Source organism: Sinohyriopsis cumingii, chromosome 14 (genome assembly GCF_028554795.1).
Source record: "Sinohyriopsis cumingii isolate HCF-2022 chromosome 14, ASM2855479v2, whole genome shotgun sequence".
In the NCBI taxonomy this organism is placed as follows: domain Eukaryota; kingdom Metazoa; phylum Mollusca; class Bivalvia; order Unionida; family Unionidae; genus Sinohyriopsis; species Sinohyriopsis cumingii.
In genome coordinates this window covers 25648712-25665870 of record NC_142974.1, presented here as the reverse complement: position 1 = coordinate 25665870, position 17159 = coordinate 25648712, and the positions used below count along the sequence as shown (strand labels likewise).

General features: G+C 36.1%; 1 protein-coding gene across 4 annotated transcripts in view; it reads left to right on the top strand.

Moving 5' to 3' along the window:
- Positions 1-1148: 1148 nt before the first annotated feature.
- Positions 1149-17159, top strand: part of LOC149783443 (double-stranded RNA-binding protein Staufen homolog) — a 68774-nt gene continuing 52763 nt past the window's right edge. For all 4 annotated transcript variants that reach the window (XM_089931686.1, XM_089931685.1, XM_089931684.1 and 1 more), the window contains exons 1-5: positions 1149-1308; positions 4704-4767; positions 7619-8076; positions 8944-9151; positions 9821-9983. In XM_089931686.1, the coding sequence (XP_089787812.1) occupies positions 1279-1308; positions 4704-4767; positions 7619-8076; positions 8944-9151; positions 9821-9983 (923 nt within the window). In that variant the 5' untranslated portion in view covers positions 1149-1278. The remainder of the gene's footprint in view (positions 1309-4703; positions 4768-7618; positions 8077-8943; positions 9152-9820; positions 9984-17159) is intronic.

Genomic DNA, 17159 nt, shown 5'->3' with positions numbered 1-17159 from the left:
TCTAACTTTTTTTTAAGTTCCTCAACAACACCTTCGTTAAAATTTTTAATCAGTTCAACATTTTCTTTTCTTGTTTTAGGTTTAGGTGCAAGTTCTTTTCTCACGTCGACGACTTCAGTACGAATTTTTCTAATACCTTCAAGTATTTCTTCATTGACAGGTGGAGGCTGAGCTGCAGCTATATCAATTGGAAGATCTCGTAAAATCTTTTTGGTATTTTTAATTCTCGCTGATATTTTTTTTCAGTTTGTATTGCGGTTTGTTTTGATACTCGATGAAGATCTTCCTTGATGACAGTTGTAACTTTTTCAGTAGCTGCAGTTACGGGTTTAAATAGTTTTTTAGTGTCTTCTTCGTATTGAGCTTATGCTTGATGTTGCGCTTGTAGGTTTTCTCTAAAAGAATCTCTAACACGAAGAATGTTTTTATTGCTTCTAATCGTTCTCGCGCTAACCGAGCAGTATGAGGTTCCGGATGTACCATTATTTATTACAACATAATGATTTAATTACAGCAGCGGGGAAGGTGACACCTCAAGTTGGTTCGTTTTTGTAATGTACTCGCTATTAACGAGTTTACGGTCGGAGAAATAACGTGGACTAACCCCCAAGAGGGAAACTCTTTGAGGATCTATCGGAAAGAACCCTCAATGTAGTTAGTTATTTTGATTTTAAAGGTTATTAATCCCATTTTTTAGGAAGGCTTATTTCGGTATTTGGACGCTTCTACAAAATGGTCTGTTCACCTCCCCTGTTGCTACTTTTATCATTAACTGGAATACAATACTTCCGTATTTTGAACTATGTTGTTGTAGACTGGTGTATCTCCATAAATTTACTGTTAATTTATACTGCATTCGGGGTTGATTTTGTGTTGTTTGGTGGGAATTTGTTTGTTGTTCTTTTCTTTTTATTTCTTTTTTTGTTCATTTTCTTTTTTTTTTTTCTTTTAATAAAGTTATTCAAATTCTTGTTCGTACGAAACGTCGTATCCACATAATTCACATAAGAAATGACTTGCTTAAGCCACCCGGCTCGCTTCGGTTTTCATCGCTATGCAATTTAAAACCAAACAGGGACTGATATTATTATCTCTAACAAGCACATACTGTCTGGGCATTCTCAAATTAACAACAAACGTATAGACCAGTCTAATTTTCACTCGGGTGCAGACCAACATGGCCGCGTGTTAGTCTGGCATTTTCTTTACTGTTTGCCAATGTTTTTCGAAGTCTTTTGACATTAATTTTATACAAACTCACATAGTCATATTACATTTATGCAAGGAAACAAGCCCCAAATGTTCAAGGTAACTGCATTTACATTTTAGATAGCCTTTGCAGCAATCGAGATCCATCAGTGTGTCTAGCTAACCCCACCCCCTCTGCAACTTAAATGTTCAGTAATTTACCTTATATTTTCGTTAAATTTGATCGCATGGTTGAATTTGGAGTAATAAATTTAAGTGCTCAATGTTAATCTGTACTGCGCGATTAAAGCTGGTTTCAACGCTTCATGCAACTGAACCGACCCACCCACCTCCATGATTTACGGTCCTGCTAAACTGTTATGCCCGACAGTAGTCCTACATGTAATAATAATGAGGTCTTTGTATAGCGCCTAATCTTTAGAAGCTCTAAGCGCTTTACAACTTTAGACAACACCTATAAGATAAGAAACATAATATTACAAAAACAAACAACATGAAATTAGAAAAACATTAAAAAAATAAAATAAAAATCATGCTGAGAATATTTCAGGTAGGAAACATTATTATGTCTTTAAGTTTGTTCTTGCTGTCGAAATAAGTGAGTTTTGAGAGCCCTCTTGAATGTGATTACTGTCTTTTGTGTCTAAGTTCAGTGAGCAATTCATTCTACGTTGCTGGGCCCTGGTACGCAAAAGAACGCTGTCCATATGACTTTGTTTTCATACTTGGAATAATGAGTATATGATTGTCAGAAGAGGAGCATATGTAGCGACAGTTACATCCCAACACATAACTCTCAGATGACTATCGCATGAATCTAATCTGGCAAATTAACCTTTATTTTCACCATTAGTCATAAGGTCTTTCTACAGGACTCCATCAGGCATTGTTAAGAAAAATAAGACAAACTTAAGTACTGATCATTTGCAACAATTTTAGTCAAATTTTATTTATGGCATTATTGCTAAAATGTGCATTCAGTGCTCAAAATTAGGGGGAAAAAAATTCCCTAAACAGTGGGATCACCAATTTGTTTTTACTGATCCTGCTTAGATCATACAGAATCCATTCAGATTTTCATTTATTATTCTTTAACATCAACTCTAAACAATAGCAGCTCAGTTTTACCAACAAGACTGCTTAATCATATGTATTTGGACCGCAATTTTTATCTGAGACGCAGAAAATCACAGGCGGAAATCCTCCGTATGCATGTAGTAGATGGGGGGGGGGGATTCAGAAACTTGCCAGTCCTGCTTCAGCCACCTGCTTAGTCGGGGAAAATGTGTTGATCAGTCATTTGTGCTATTTACAATTGCAGAATTCAGTGGTTGAAACAACCCCTGGTGTACATGTTGCTTTTAGAAGAGTACATCAAAAGAACATGATGTATTTGCTGGGAGGCAAGTTTAAAGACTTTGGCAGCTGGGTGGGAAAATGTGTTGATATTTATAATGATTGAATTCAGAGGCAGAAAGACCCAGAGATGTAGGTTTTGTCATTTATAAGAGTACTTCAAATAAACAGCTTTAGCTTTCTTTATATGTTCATTTTCGAATGTAGCAGAATACGCAATGCACATGAAGTCAGTATCAAGACATGTTGAGACTTAGACAAAATGTTATTCGCAAATTTGGATAAATATTTTGGGTTAAACGGCAAAATTGAAGAAGATTGTAATGAGATTCAGAAGAGCGTTAAAGTTGCTGGAGCTGATATTTCAGATGGGACAGTAGCTAAGTGTAAGAAAGTGTTTGATGTCTGGCTTAGTGTTTGGAATAAGATCTTTCCTTGGATTGTCAAAATTCAGTCTCACTTTGATGGACAAACAAGAGGTATATGTCAGTGTTACAAAGAATTTAGAAATTAAATTGGACAACAACTAATAATTCTTTTAATTAGCAACTTTTTGGGGAGGGGACTGCAACTTTTACTGGTGGGACTCCTATTTTGACCAAAATGGGAGTCCTGGACTCCTAGTTTTAAAATCCTAGCAAAACCTGAGACAAACAGAAAGTTCAAAGCCTATTTCTGTATTTTCATCATTCTTTCAATTTTGAATTTACAAAGTCTCCTTTAGAATTCAGTGACCTCTGTCATTTTTGACTGATGTACAATGCACCACTGTTAAACACTATTGGTTAGTTGGCATTACATGAAATCCAGGAGATCTGTCCCGTGCAAACCTGAAATATTGATCTGCCAAGGCTAACATATCGGATCCTTGGCTAGCAAAGATGCACTTTGAATTTTCAGAGTCCTGCTGTTCTAGAAAACTGTTAGAAGTACTTTTCAAAAAAAATTGTGTGATTGTTGTTTAAAATCATCTGCCTCAGCAAATTTAGTACACGGAACTGTTAAACAGAAACAGGGCTTCCGATAATGCATAAATGTGCGTCCCTGACACAATAAAGTTACAAATAATGCATTAAAACCCTAGCCTAAGAGTCCTGATGGACACTACAAATTGCTGACCAAGTCGATTTCCAGCTTGCAGAAAAGGTCAAGATTTCACAAAACAGAGGACTCGAGGATTTTCTATTTCATCTGTTGAGGTCATGTCCATTAATTATGTGTTGTGTTCATTTCTGAATGTAGCTGAATAAGCATAGTGCACATGCTCTCAAAGGATGACGCGCTTAGGTTTCAGATTAAATTAGAAGATAAACCCAATGATAAATATTATTTCCGTTTATTGCTTTCACATCAAGACTTGGACAAAATGCCGTTTGCAAATTTGGATAAGTATTTTGGGGTTTAAACGCCATTCTTGCCAGCCATTATGCAGTTGTCGTGATCATTACATCCTTTTTTCAATAAGTTATGTTTTATGTTCTCCAGTATATGGATTACGCTGTTTTGGTAAAATAAAAAAATAAAAATCAGTCAGAAGCTTTATTTGTCATTTGTAGTATCTTCTCTTTAATTCCACTCATATAGATTTGTGAATCTACTTTAAAAAATAACACTTTAATGGAAGCCTTGTGAAACGAAAAATATTTATTGCACAAAGGTGAAGATGCCTAAAGGGAATTCTGTTGATGCAGGTTGAAGAAAACAGTCAATAATAATGGTATTGACAAATGTTTGGCTTCAGTTTTATAGTACAGAACTAGAATTGTCTGCCATGTTGTTGATTATCTCAATCTGCCAGTACAAAATATGACCTCAAGTTATCGTCTCCTTTTTTCACTATCTCTTTGTCCTACTTAAACAAGGTAGAAATTACTTTACCAAAATCTTTAATCCAGCATGAGCCTTGTGTGTCTATATAAGAACTATGTTGGCAAGACTTTAACCTTTAAAAAGAAAAATTGTGTACAAGGTCTCAAATGGATTTTTAGAGATATTTCAAGCCATATTTCAATACTATCCCATGTCTATTTCAGTACTATCCCATGTCTATTTCAATGCTATCCCATGTCTATTTCAAGTATTCTGAACATTAGAAATTTCAGACAACTAATGGCAGATATTTTTTATTTCTTTTCCAGACGTTGAAACAAAAGATTGCTAACCCTGCCAATAATCCATATGGAATGCCTGTGAAACAGCAAGGTTTGAATCTTAGGAAGCTTGCCCGATAATGCTCCCACCCCCATTTTTCTTTGTCATGCTAAAGAATGGGCCTTGTATGATGAAATTTTTGAGAGAAAAGAGGAATTGGAAGATAAATGGGTTTTTCATACAAGTTCATTTCTTACTTACTAAATTAAACATAATTCAGGCAATTGGGTCTTTACATATCATTATTATGGTCAGTTTTGTGGCATTAAAGTTTGATTTGTGTCTGTCAGTGACATGTATATTTACATGATTGAAGAGTTTACTTCTGCTGTTTATGTTGGGTGCTTGCTACAAAGGAGATTGGTCCTTAGAACATGACTGCCAAATATTTGACAAATCTTAATAGCTACTTAGAATGTATCTCCACACCTACGAGTTTTCTTAAAAGAAAAAATAATTAAACTCTTTCTTTCAAAATGATTATGTATTAAAATAAATCGGATCTAACTGCATAATGGCTGCATTTGTGGTGACCTGTCAATCTTTATATAGCTGCTACTTCTGAACAAATAGTTATACAGTGTGACCCCGATATAACATGGTAGTTGGGAGCCATAGAACCTGACTGTGTTATAGACCGAACCATGTTATAAGCAACCAGGTCAGTTAGCTGAAGAAAATGATGCATGTACCCAAAAAAAATTGCGGGGGTGGGGGAGGAAATCATTACGGGTGGTAAAATACATGCTTCATCGGTAGTTACCAGCTTAAATAGATGCATATTAAATGAGAAATACACCTGTAGTGAAAACAGAAGGCATAATAATAGTTAACTTTATTTAGAGAAACACGAATTGGTATATATACGTGAATACTATGATGTATACATGCCTAATTTATAGCATGAATAGAGTATCAACACCGTGTTCTGACCCAAAAAACTCATCATATACATTGAATCCACAGTACAAGTGATTCCCTCGAAAATGTACATACACACACATTTAAAATATTCAATCTTTAGACTAGTCATTTTGCTCTGAATTCAGTGGAAAAACATAGCACAATCACATAACGAATGAGGAAGCACATTTACTTTTCAGTACGTCCCAAGTTGGTAAAAATTAGATTGCGTTTTAAGCCCCCCTATAGTAGCATTCATAACCATAAACTTTTCCCTGCAAAAAGGAAACTTTCACAGCACAGTTGTGTTCCAGTCATGTTGGAAAATGCAAAAGTCCATCAAATTCCATTACTTTTATTTCAGTTTGGTACTGACTTCCTTTGCAGAAAAGTTATTTGTTTTTATTGAAGATTGTAGTCAGCTTTCTTTGATGAAGGGTAGATGTGTTATTGAAGTCACCACTAAAGGACAGCTTTGGAGAACCAAACAAATGCCCATTTCTTATTAATATTAAATAATTGTATTGCATGATTGAGACTAATATTTCTTCCATTAACTGAGTATATTTTCATAACAGTTGGTGCTTCAAAGGTAATCTGTTTCCTTTGAAATTTCAGCAAACTATTTTATCTGGGTACATTTTTAAAAAGGAATTGGCCATCATTTGGACTATTATAGTGACTATTCCTCCCTGCCTACTGAATAAACCAATAATTAAGATGTTTTTTTTTTTTACATTTGGCAAAAAGAGTATTTTAATAATGGGTCATTCAGAAAAAATTGAACGGACATAACGGTCAGTACATGCATTTGAACATTAAAATCGTAATGATGCAAAGAAGTATATTTTCTGTCTCAGTCTTGGAAACAATCTGCCGGTGATGAATTTTCTGACCCTCAGACACCTAAGAAACAAAGATAGTGTCAGCTCTGTGGAGGCGGAGAAGGAGAGTCTATCTCCAAAATTTGTTAGAAAATTTAAGAACTAATGTAAAAGGGAACTGTCATATCTGTGATATACATCCTTGATATATGGTTAATATATAACCGTCGTAGTTGTATTGGTGTATATTTGCATATAAAATGATTTTAGTACATCATAATGAAATATATTAAGAAGTTGAAAATATAATAAAGTATAAAATAATCCTCTGTCAGTTTAATTCACAAAATGTACACACATAGAGAAACACTTTCACAAAAATCAGATTGTATGTCTCATAAAATACTAGATATTTCTCATTCAGCGTGAGACCATACATCTTAAACATATTTGTTTCCACCAATAACGAGGAACCACTGCTATGGGCTTATGACTGTTCAAAAGAATTGATTCTCGAGATTTCGATTTGGACTCTTGAGATTTTAATTTGGACTCTTGAGATTTTGTAGTCATGGATCAACTTACTCTTCAGTTTAGATCTGAGAACCCTGCACCCAGTGATGTTTAGGACCAGTGTCTTTCAAGATTCTGTATTATTCAGGTGATTTGTCCTTTAACTTTTTGCATTATTGGCAACATTTGGGCTTTAATTAAAACATGCAAAACTCTATTTGTCTTACATAATTGGTACACTGGAACATATGAAATGGTTTCACTACCCAACAGTTAAAAAGAAATAAATGGTTTTATCTTGGATTCCTGGAAATCTTTTTTAAGATAGTAGAACATTAATCAGCTCTATGAATTTTTGGTAGTGTTTTCAGGCCAAATTGTATGGAGTTGTGGCCCCTATTTGGCTTAATACTTTGCCCATTTATTGCACCAGGGGGTGATATTAGTGGCATATGGACACAACTTCAAGTAGGTTTGACTTGCATGATTTTTTTAATCCTATGATCTGACCAACTCTCATTATTTTTCATGTTGATGTGAATAAAAACAAAAAGCATGTCATGAAGTTGGCTCTATTATATTGGTGATTTTGATGATAAATTTAGCAACAACAGCAACAAAATTTTCAATGTTTTCTTTTTTACTTTTCTTTTTTGCTTCAGGGATGAACAAAGGAACTTTCAATGGCGGTATGGCCAACATGGAGTCCGAAGGCAGCACTCCAATTGGCCAGCAGCCTCTGATTCCACCAAGCAACTTTCCTGGTGCCCCATCCATGGTGACCCAGGGGCTGCAGCAGAAACAGATTGCAGTCAGTAACACAACCACAACAAACACTCCATTCCCAACTGCTCCTGTCGCTCTAGTCAATCAGAATGGACCTGTTACAAGCGTTGGGGGCAGCACTGTTCCTGGTCCAATGATTGCTTCTTCATCGACTGACGTTCCACAGCCACAACAGATCCAAATTTTGCAACCGCAGACACATCAAATGAATGGATGCCTGGAGTCTGAGCAGACCCAGGAAACAATGATGTCTCTGCAGCAACAACAAAACTTGGCAAACACAAAAGAGAAAACCCCTATGTGTCTTATCAATGAGTTAGCCCGTTACAATAAGGTGAGTTAGAAACTTAGTACCATTGATATAGTTGATGACGATTTTCGGTTTTGACCAACTCACCTGGCAAGTGAAAGGATCTTAAAAATTTAGTTTTGATGGGGATTCTGATTGTCTGGGCTAGTTGGACTTGGGAATTCTGGCCTGCCAATTTAGGGTTTTTCTTGGACCCAAATAACTTATGAAAAGTCTGAAGTGCACTCTGTTAAATATATTTCAGCAGTGGGGGCAGGCATCTTACAAACACAGCTTTGTATGTTTCGTTTCAAATTGGACATGGTGGGGTACATCATAGAATGGTGCATAGGTGTATCACCACATTCAATATAACCCTTTTCTAATTTGTCTGATTCATGTATGAAACACACTCGACATTTATATAATACAAATGAGGTCTTGTTTATTGTATATGGCTGGATTAAAACAATTTTGCTTCAGACTTGGAAATGTTAAATTATTGAACACGGACACTTGATCGGTCAGAATTTATTCCAGTAGTTTTCTGATGAATGGGTCAGGAGTCAGTCAGCCAAATAAATTTGTTAGTAGGTAGTGGTTGGGCTTAGCGTCTAAGTTTTGTATATGGAGGGGGTTATGTGGTATGACATTATCTTCAAGTATAGGTTTATCATTATTGGAATGTAGAGCCTGTAGGCCTTTGATGCAGTTATAAATACAACAGGTAGACCTTTGGTGCAATTATAGGTAGAGCCTTATGCCTTTGATGTAATAATAAATATAGCCAGTAAGCTTTTGATGCAGTATTGAATACAGTCTGTAGGCTTTTGATACACTAACTTTACTGCTGCATTGACATGAACACTTACTTGAGCAATACGTTTTATTTTTCCTCTCATGTTTTTGCAGATCAACCACCAGTACATGCTGGTGGATGAACAGGGTCCAGCCCACAAGAAAACCTTCTATGTCAAACTCCAGCTGGGTGAAAATGAGGACTACTCTGCATCTGGACCCAGTATTAAAAAAGCCCAGCATGCTGCAGCAAAGATGGCCCTGGAGAAAACTGCATACAAGCATCCCCCACCCAAACAGAACAGATATGGAATGAGAGTCTGTGAGTAAATCTCTTTCCCATTTGATTGATGTCATGTCACAATGTACATGATTAGGGAATAATAGTTGTGTTTGTTTTGAAAAGTTAAAATTAGCACATTACTAGTAAAAGTCCATTCAGTCCATTTTATTAAAGTCATTCATTGAGTCAGCAACATCATCTTTTATTCAGGTAAATTGATGCACTTAGCTGTGTTCATATGAGGCTCTTGAATGTTCTTAACTTTATGTACCTAGCTTGGCACTCAGCATTAAGAAGTTAGCGTAAGGACTGTCAGCCTGGTGTCAGGATAATGTGACTAATTGGGGCATGATGCCTCAGTGCTAGACATCATTATAAACCACCACCCTGTAGACATTGTAGCAATATAACTGCAAAATTATTAAAGCTACGTTAAAATCCAAATCACACACACACACCTTTTATGTCCCATTGGCCTCTATAGAGAAATGACAAGTATAATTTGTTTGTGATGTCAGTTCTAATAAAATATAAGTGCAGTAAGAGAAGAAATATGAATATGTATGCAATTCGTTGACTTAATGATGTTCTGTGTAGGTTCTAACTGAGCAACAGCGACTCAGTAGAGGTAGGTGTAGATACATCCAGTTAATTTTTATGTTTAGATAACTGGCAGTCATTTCACAAATTTGGTGACGACCTTTTCAGATCAGAATGGAATCCCTTTGAATAACATCACTCCGACAGTAGAGCTTAATGCCATTGCCATGAAGCGAGGGGAGGAGGCTATCTACACAAACCTAGATAACCGGCTTCCCCCTTTCCCTCAGCAACAACAGCATTATGACTACCGAGGATACTACAACCAGAGGTATGGGTAATATTCATATTCATTGGGAAGAATGTGTTATTTTATACTGTTTGGTATTTAAATGCACATCTACACATTCCAGCTACACTATATATTGCCATGGCAGTGAAAGTAAAGTGCCTTGTTCAGCAATGCATTACAGCAATTAACTTGGGCTTGTATCGACAGAATTCAGATCAACAACCCACTACTTGTGAGTCATGCTTTTGTGTTGTTGTTGTAGGGTTTAACATCATTTTTTCAACACACGATAGGCTATAGATCGTGGCCAGTATTAATGGTGGAGGATGAACCCCGGAAAGAACCACTGACCAAGAGAAATTACTGGCAAACTTTCTCACGTACCCACATTAGCTGAATCCGAGACTTGAACCCATGCAGACAGAGGTGAGATGGTAGTGATCCATAATGGAGAGCGCTTTAGACCACTCAGCCACTCTGGGCCGTGTGAGTCATGCAAACTGACTATTTCTCTTAGCTACAACAACTGCAAATGTAGCTTGTGTTCATTGTAATTAACAATTAATATTTTATGGTGTCAAATGTACAGCAAATCCTAGCAGATAGTGTAATTTTCCATGAAGCATAGCTGCTGCTGTGAGGTAGTCTTGAAGGCTGAGGAAACCTGCCAAATCACAGTGGAATAAGAATACCACATTATGACTGCAGAATCTTTGATGTAACTAACAGTCACATATGTAAATACAAATTTGAAAAGGAGAGATCCGTATGGTACACATGTGTAGTACCATGATGTAATCATCAGTGTGGAGGGAGAGTTGCCAATAAAACAGTTTTTCTATCTTTAGTAATGGCATGCATTTCATGTGGTGGATTGACATCATTTGTATAAAGTTGAAAGCCCACAGTACCAAAACAGGGATCATATGGTATTTGACAGTTCGGGAAGAATGAGGTAGCATTTTCAAGGCCCTGAAAGTTTGGAAAAATCGAGCAGATTACCCTGTGGTCTTTAAAAGTCTTTGAAAATTGAAATAAACCCAAACATTTGAATTTTTTAAAATCATAATCAGAAATAAAATTGCACATGGTTGTTGTTGTTCTTGTAGGGTTTAACGCCATTTTTCAGCACATGATAGGCTATACATGGTGGCCAGTATTAATGGTGGAGGAAGAACCCGGGAAAACCCCAGAAAGAACACACCCACCCCCACCCCAAGGTTGTTAGAGTTGGATGTAGTGAAGTTTTCCTGGTTTATTTCTTTTGATGACCCGTTCAGTTTCATTTCGTCATTAAACAATATTGTAGTATTTTGTGTTTGGTCTTCGAAAGTTTGGACAAAGTTTTTGAATTTATTATTCAGAATTCTGTATGAACCCTGCAAAATGCTTTCTGTCAAACTGTGATCAGATTCTGTAAAGTAGTTTTGGGGCTTGGAGGTAATTCATCCCTTATGGCCAGTGGCATGGTATCTACCATCTGTTACTAAGAATAGTGCGTGTTTATAATAATAATGCATTTTCTAGTGGCCATTTGGCCATGAGAGGCAAATCAAGATATGTAAACATACATAGCCCAGATTCCAATCTGGATCAGAAATTATTACTTTGAGTTGTTACCTCCCTTGACCACATTTGTGTATACAGTTTTCATCTGATAGTTGCTTAAATATTTCTCGAAACATTTATGGGCTGTTCCAGTAAAACATATACCCCCCGGGGGAAGGCACTTTTAAATTCAACCAACCCACAACAGAAGCAATTTAAAAAAATTATGATCCACTGTCAGATTTGTTTTAATCGAAAAACACTTCCCTTTGCAGAAGTATATTCTTTTAACATAATTTCTGGCTATGGGTTAGTGGGCGGTAGAAGTGATTTTAATATTGGGTTGGGGACAGAAGCGATATAAATGACAGCTGGCTGGAGGTAATCTACTGAATTCTTATAGATCATATAATCTACTGCATATTTTTATTTGTATTCATTCATTATAATCAGTCTTTTGTCCTTTCGTTTGTTTGCCTGTCAGCCAAGTATGTCTCTGATACTTTGAAAACACAGATTTTCATGGTGGCTTATTATTTGTAGATGTCATTGATCAGTCCCTAAATACCTACTAATTTAACATCCATGAATACAGATTTTGTAATAGATATTTCTTTTCTAATACAGAAATCATGAATTTGTATCCTTACTAAACTCGTGTTTCCTAAAGTGATCAATATGTCTTGCTATTTTTCTGTTTTCAGGCATGCTGCTTTTGATTAGAATAATAGTTAAATCTTGTATTGCTTTAAATGTGTGGTCAGATTCTATGATTCATTGTTATTATTTTTTCCAATAAATGTTTTGGTAAACTTATATGATTTGTCAGGAAAAAAACCCAATGATGCCTGTGGAAGTGATGTTGCATCATTTGTCTACTTTTACACTATATCATTTCTTGTAAGAACATCTTTTTCAGTTACCGATGTCTTATTTTTGCGCCTTGTTGCAAGACTAATATAAAGTTATAAAAAAATATAGCAAGTCAAACATTTTTATATCATAGATTTTTAAACAAATGGATGAAAGTGAAGGATTCATTTTTCCCAGAGCACTCATAAAATCAATGTCATTGCAGTTAACTGTATTGTCAACAGCATCATAATCATCACTGATGGCCTAGCAGTAACAATCTGCAATTTCAATCCAGTTGTCACAGCTTCTATCTCCCACTTCTAGTCTTTCATATGAGACTTATACCTATGGCCTGAGGGGCTTCCATGGCAGTGGTACAAGATGCTTGTCATGTGATTACTTGCCTCCAATGTGCTAATGAGAATGTTGCCAGTTACTTGTGGAAGGTCAGTGGTTCTACATAAGTGGTGTTTGGTATCTCAGAAGGACTTGGATTTTCTTCAGCAGTAAAACTGGCTGCCATATATAGATTCTCTTCATCTGAAAATGGTGTAAAGGAGAGAATGATCTACTGAAACCCTGAGATCTCATGTCTAAATGACTTTAGCTGTTGGAGATAAACGTCAAATCAACAGAGGCTCCATGTACCCAAGTGTACTAAGGTGCTTGCTTTTACATCACTTAAACATCTTACAGAGTGAGTTTGTGTCACAGATCAACCAGTTTAGGTTGGTGGTCTTTCGGGGTCTTCCTCCACCTAATATATTGTTTAAAAAAAATCACCAAAAAACCCCTAATCAAACCACACTGAATCAACCAACTAATCAACTGTGGCAACAGCAGCAAAGTTACTAGTCAATCATTTTTGCCACAGCTGTATGAGTTTATAACTTTTGACTCTAGTAATTTTTGTAGACCTTAGAATATTGTCAATTATGCCTTTCTGACAGCTACCTAAAAGTCATCATCAGTTGGTACAAATGGAATTTTCATGGTGAGCATATGAGATGGAAAAGTCTTGAGCAATCCTGTATCCCACACTGCCGAAAAGTTTACATTTTAGCTCGCTTAAATTTTCTCTTAACGATGTTCATTGTTCCAACTAGAACTGTTACAACTTATTCAAGCTATATTCACCAATATCTGATGGTATGGATCTGTAATAAATATTTGTAACAAAGTATGAGAATGCATCAAAGTTTTTCAATGATGCATTTGAATTGAGCAACAACCACAATCAACAAACCAAGAAATAAAATTATTCACATCTCTCAGGTAGAAGTAGGGTATAATCATAATCTGTCAAAAGATTTTTAATTTTTTTAATTTGCCATATATTTTTTCCAACCATACTGATTCAGTGGACATATCACCAGAATGGACAGAAACAGACCAGAAGGTTAAAATCAGTTTGATACATCTTTTAAGTAGCTAAATTCACATTGATTTAGTTAACTATACACCCTTTATTGTCTTTTGATGAAATTTCTTACTGAAGCTAAGAAAATAATGTTGCACACATAAAAAAAGAGGCACACTTCTACTCATTATTGTTTTTATTATACTTCTCCATTCCAGCCTGTTCTTATGATCTTCTCCCCCCACATACTGTTTGTCTTTGTTTATGATATGTATCTAAATTTCTCACTTACTTTTCCTACTACTATACAGATGTTCTGTGAATATGCATATCAGTGTGAAACACAATGGGGAGACCAAATCCAAGATTGAAAACCTCTACATTTATGGATGTATTCTGCTTGGATTCTGTATTTCTGCACAAAACTCAAGAGTTCAGGACTCTGTACTAATTCAGTTCCCACTGTAAACCTGTGCAAACACACTTTGATCAAATTTATGTCAGTATAGACACATCTATGACGACAGCTTTTGTGAAGAAGAAAAAAACATAAGAGCCGCACCATTTTCTGGATCTATACAAATTTGAAATGTGTGCTTTCAATACTGCACCAAAAAGTCAGCTGCTGATTTCAGTAATGAGTCATCCAAACTCGGGTCTGTAAAGGGATGGAAATTATGTTAATAAAACAATGTCCCTCATTTTTTTTCAGTTACAAGTAGGACAAGCTCTCAAAAGATTTTTTTATACTAAAATCTTACTTTCATTGTCAACCACTCAGGGACAGTCAAACACATATATACTCTATTTTATCTTCACTAATTTATAGTATGGTTCTCATTCGTTCACATCTGTAGTAATGTGAGTCCTTGAACAACTTTCAATGGTTGTAAGCCTTTTTCGACCATGCTGAATGGACACACTGTAAGATAATGTTCAAGTAACAGAAATACCATGGGATAACCAGAGACCAATAAAATTGAATAGTCAAATTATCTCCTCTGCAGGTATGCTGCCAGGATTTTAGTTTTGTGTGTGTGTGTGATCTCCAATGAGGAAGTGGTGGTGATGGGAATAGCCATTGTCAAATATCTCCCTAACACATAAAATATCTGTCACTCTTTCTTACTGTTCCACTCTGTTACAGCTCTACTGAAATCAAAATTCTCGAAGAGATCTCATCTCTAGTTGTATAGCGATTATTACTGTGATGTCATTGGGCATGGTCATGTGGTTGTGGTGGGGTCTTGGTTGGGATGGCATAAAGACGATAGGCTTACTCCATATTTGACAGCTAATTATGATATTGTCAAAAGAATTCAAAAATTTGTAGCAATTCATTTGGAGCTATGTTCCTCCATCACATTCAAGATTTGGATATACCAAAGGTGAAATCGGTACAGTTGCATCCTAAACTACTATCGTGGCTACTTCAAATGTTATTTAATTTGAGGCTTTAATGCAAGAACTCATAGCTTCATTGATTTTTGGGTTTAAAAAAATTAATTTCTTCTCAAACAACTCAATTTGGTGCAGATTACATTGTTTTTAATGATACGGTGAGAATTCTTGATGTGTAAAAATTGCGCAAGAAATGAACATCAGATTAGAAAATTACTACCACTGGGAAAATACTGAAAAATGAGTATTTGTTCCTGAAAATCAGTATTTTTGTCACAAGAAGTCAGTATTTTTGTATTCAGGGGTTGGCAGCTATGCATATATCAGAACGACATCAAGTATTTTTTCATCACTTTCATCATCAGTTAATGATACTGCTTAAAAATGTATTGTACTAGATAATAGACTTTTTTTGTTATCCATTTTGCAATACAAATACCAAATGATGGCTTGGAACTAAGTGCCAAAAGGTCTGCAGAAAATACCACCATGATCAAAATATACATAGGAAGAACCAAACACAAACAGGACAAATTTTATCCATCTTGCTTTGAGTTTACACAGATCAGTCAGTCTCTTATGTTTAATGTCATTTAATTTTTGCACATAGAGAGCATGTACATCATTTGGTCATACATCTGCATGATACAAAAGTTTGTCTTTTTATTCTTTTGTTGCTCAGTGGTTTTGCCAACTTGAGATCTACACACACTTAATTATGTTGAATGGGGATTCTCTGATGTTCCCTATGAGCATTAATCTGTTAATTGTTTCTGAATTCAATATGATCCTCCTCCTCTGTGTACGAATATTATTCTGTGCTTTGAACTCCTTTCATTGCCTGCTGTCTGAAACACATATGCATAACTAACTTGAACAAGTTACTGTTCTTTATGGTTGTGCAATTTTCAACATCTCACATGTATGGCCCCATGGGTATTCTCTCTTGGATATCTCTGTCCCAAAAAGAAAAGTTCTGAACCAGAGGTCTCGTTAGGATTTTAAAACTAAGAGTCCATGGCTCCCATTTTGGTAAAAATATGAGTCCCATCAGGAAAAGTTGCAGTCCCCTCTCAGAAAACTATGCCAATTATAAGAACTATTGGTTGCCATAGAGTTTAATTTCTACATTCTTTATAACACTGACATAGCTCTTGCTTGTCCATCCGAGTGAGTCTGAATTTTTTCGATCCAAGGAAGGTCTTATTCAAAGCACTAAGCTAGGCATCACACACTTTCTTACACTTGGCTAATGTCCCTTCAGTTCCATCAACTTTAGCCCTCTCCAGAATCTCACAATCTTCGTCAGTTTGCCGTTGAACCCCAAAATACTCATTCAGGTCTATGTCTCAACATGTCATGATTCCGAAGTCATGTGCACTGCTTATTCCGTTACACTCGGAAATGAACACAATAATGAAAGTTGTTTATTTGATGTACTGTTATAAATGACCACATGTACATCTCTGGGTATTTCTGCCTCTGAATTCAAGCACTGTAAATATCAGTAGATTTTCCCACCCAGCTGCCAGTCAAAGCCTTTGATCTCGCCGCTTAGCTATTGCAGCATGTTCTTTTGATGTACTTATATAATGGTGACCGGGGGGATGGGGGGGCTTTTAACCACTAAATTCTGTCATTGTAAATATCATCACAGCTAACTGATCAACACGTTTTCCCGCGTTAACCGGCATATTGTCCATCCAACACGTACATCGGACTCGCACTCAACATTAATTTTGGGCTCAAAATCACACACTGGTATTTCTAGTGACATTTTTCCAATGTCCAACAGACCAATCTGCATGAAATTCATTGTCATCATAGCTATCACCAGCCAGTATTTGCCGACTGAAAACGTCGTCTGAAGACAAACTGTGTTGTGATTTAACCATTTTGGTTTCCTGTGTGGCCGTTATTGGAAACACGCATTTGTAAAACTTCCATGATGAAAGTAAGGCTAAAACTCCATAAAATGTCTGTTCCAGGGCCAGTGAACGAATCAAATTTAGTTTAACAGCCATTCATGTCGAACCGAAGTATCCAGATAT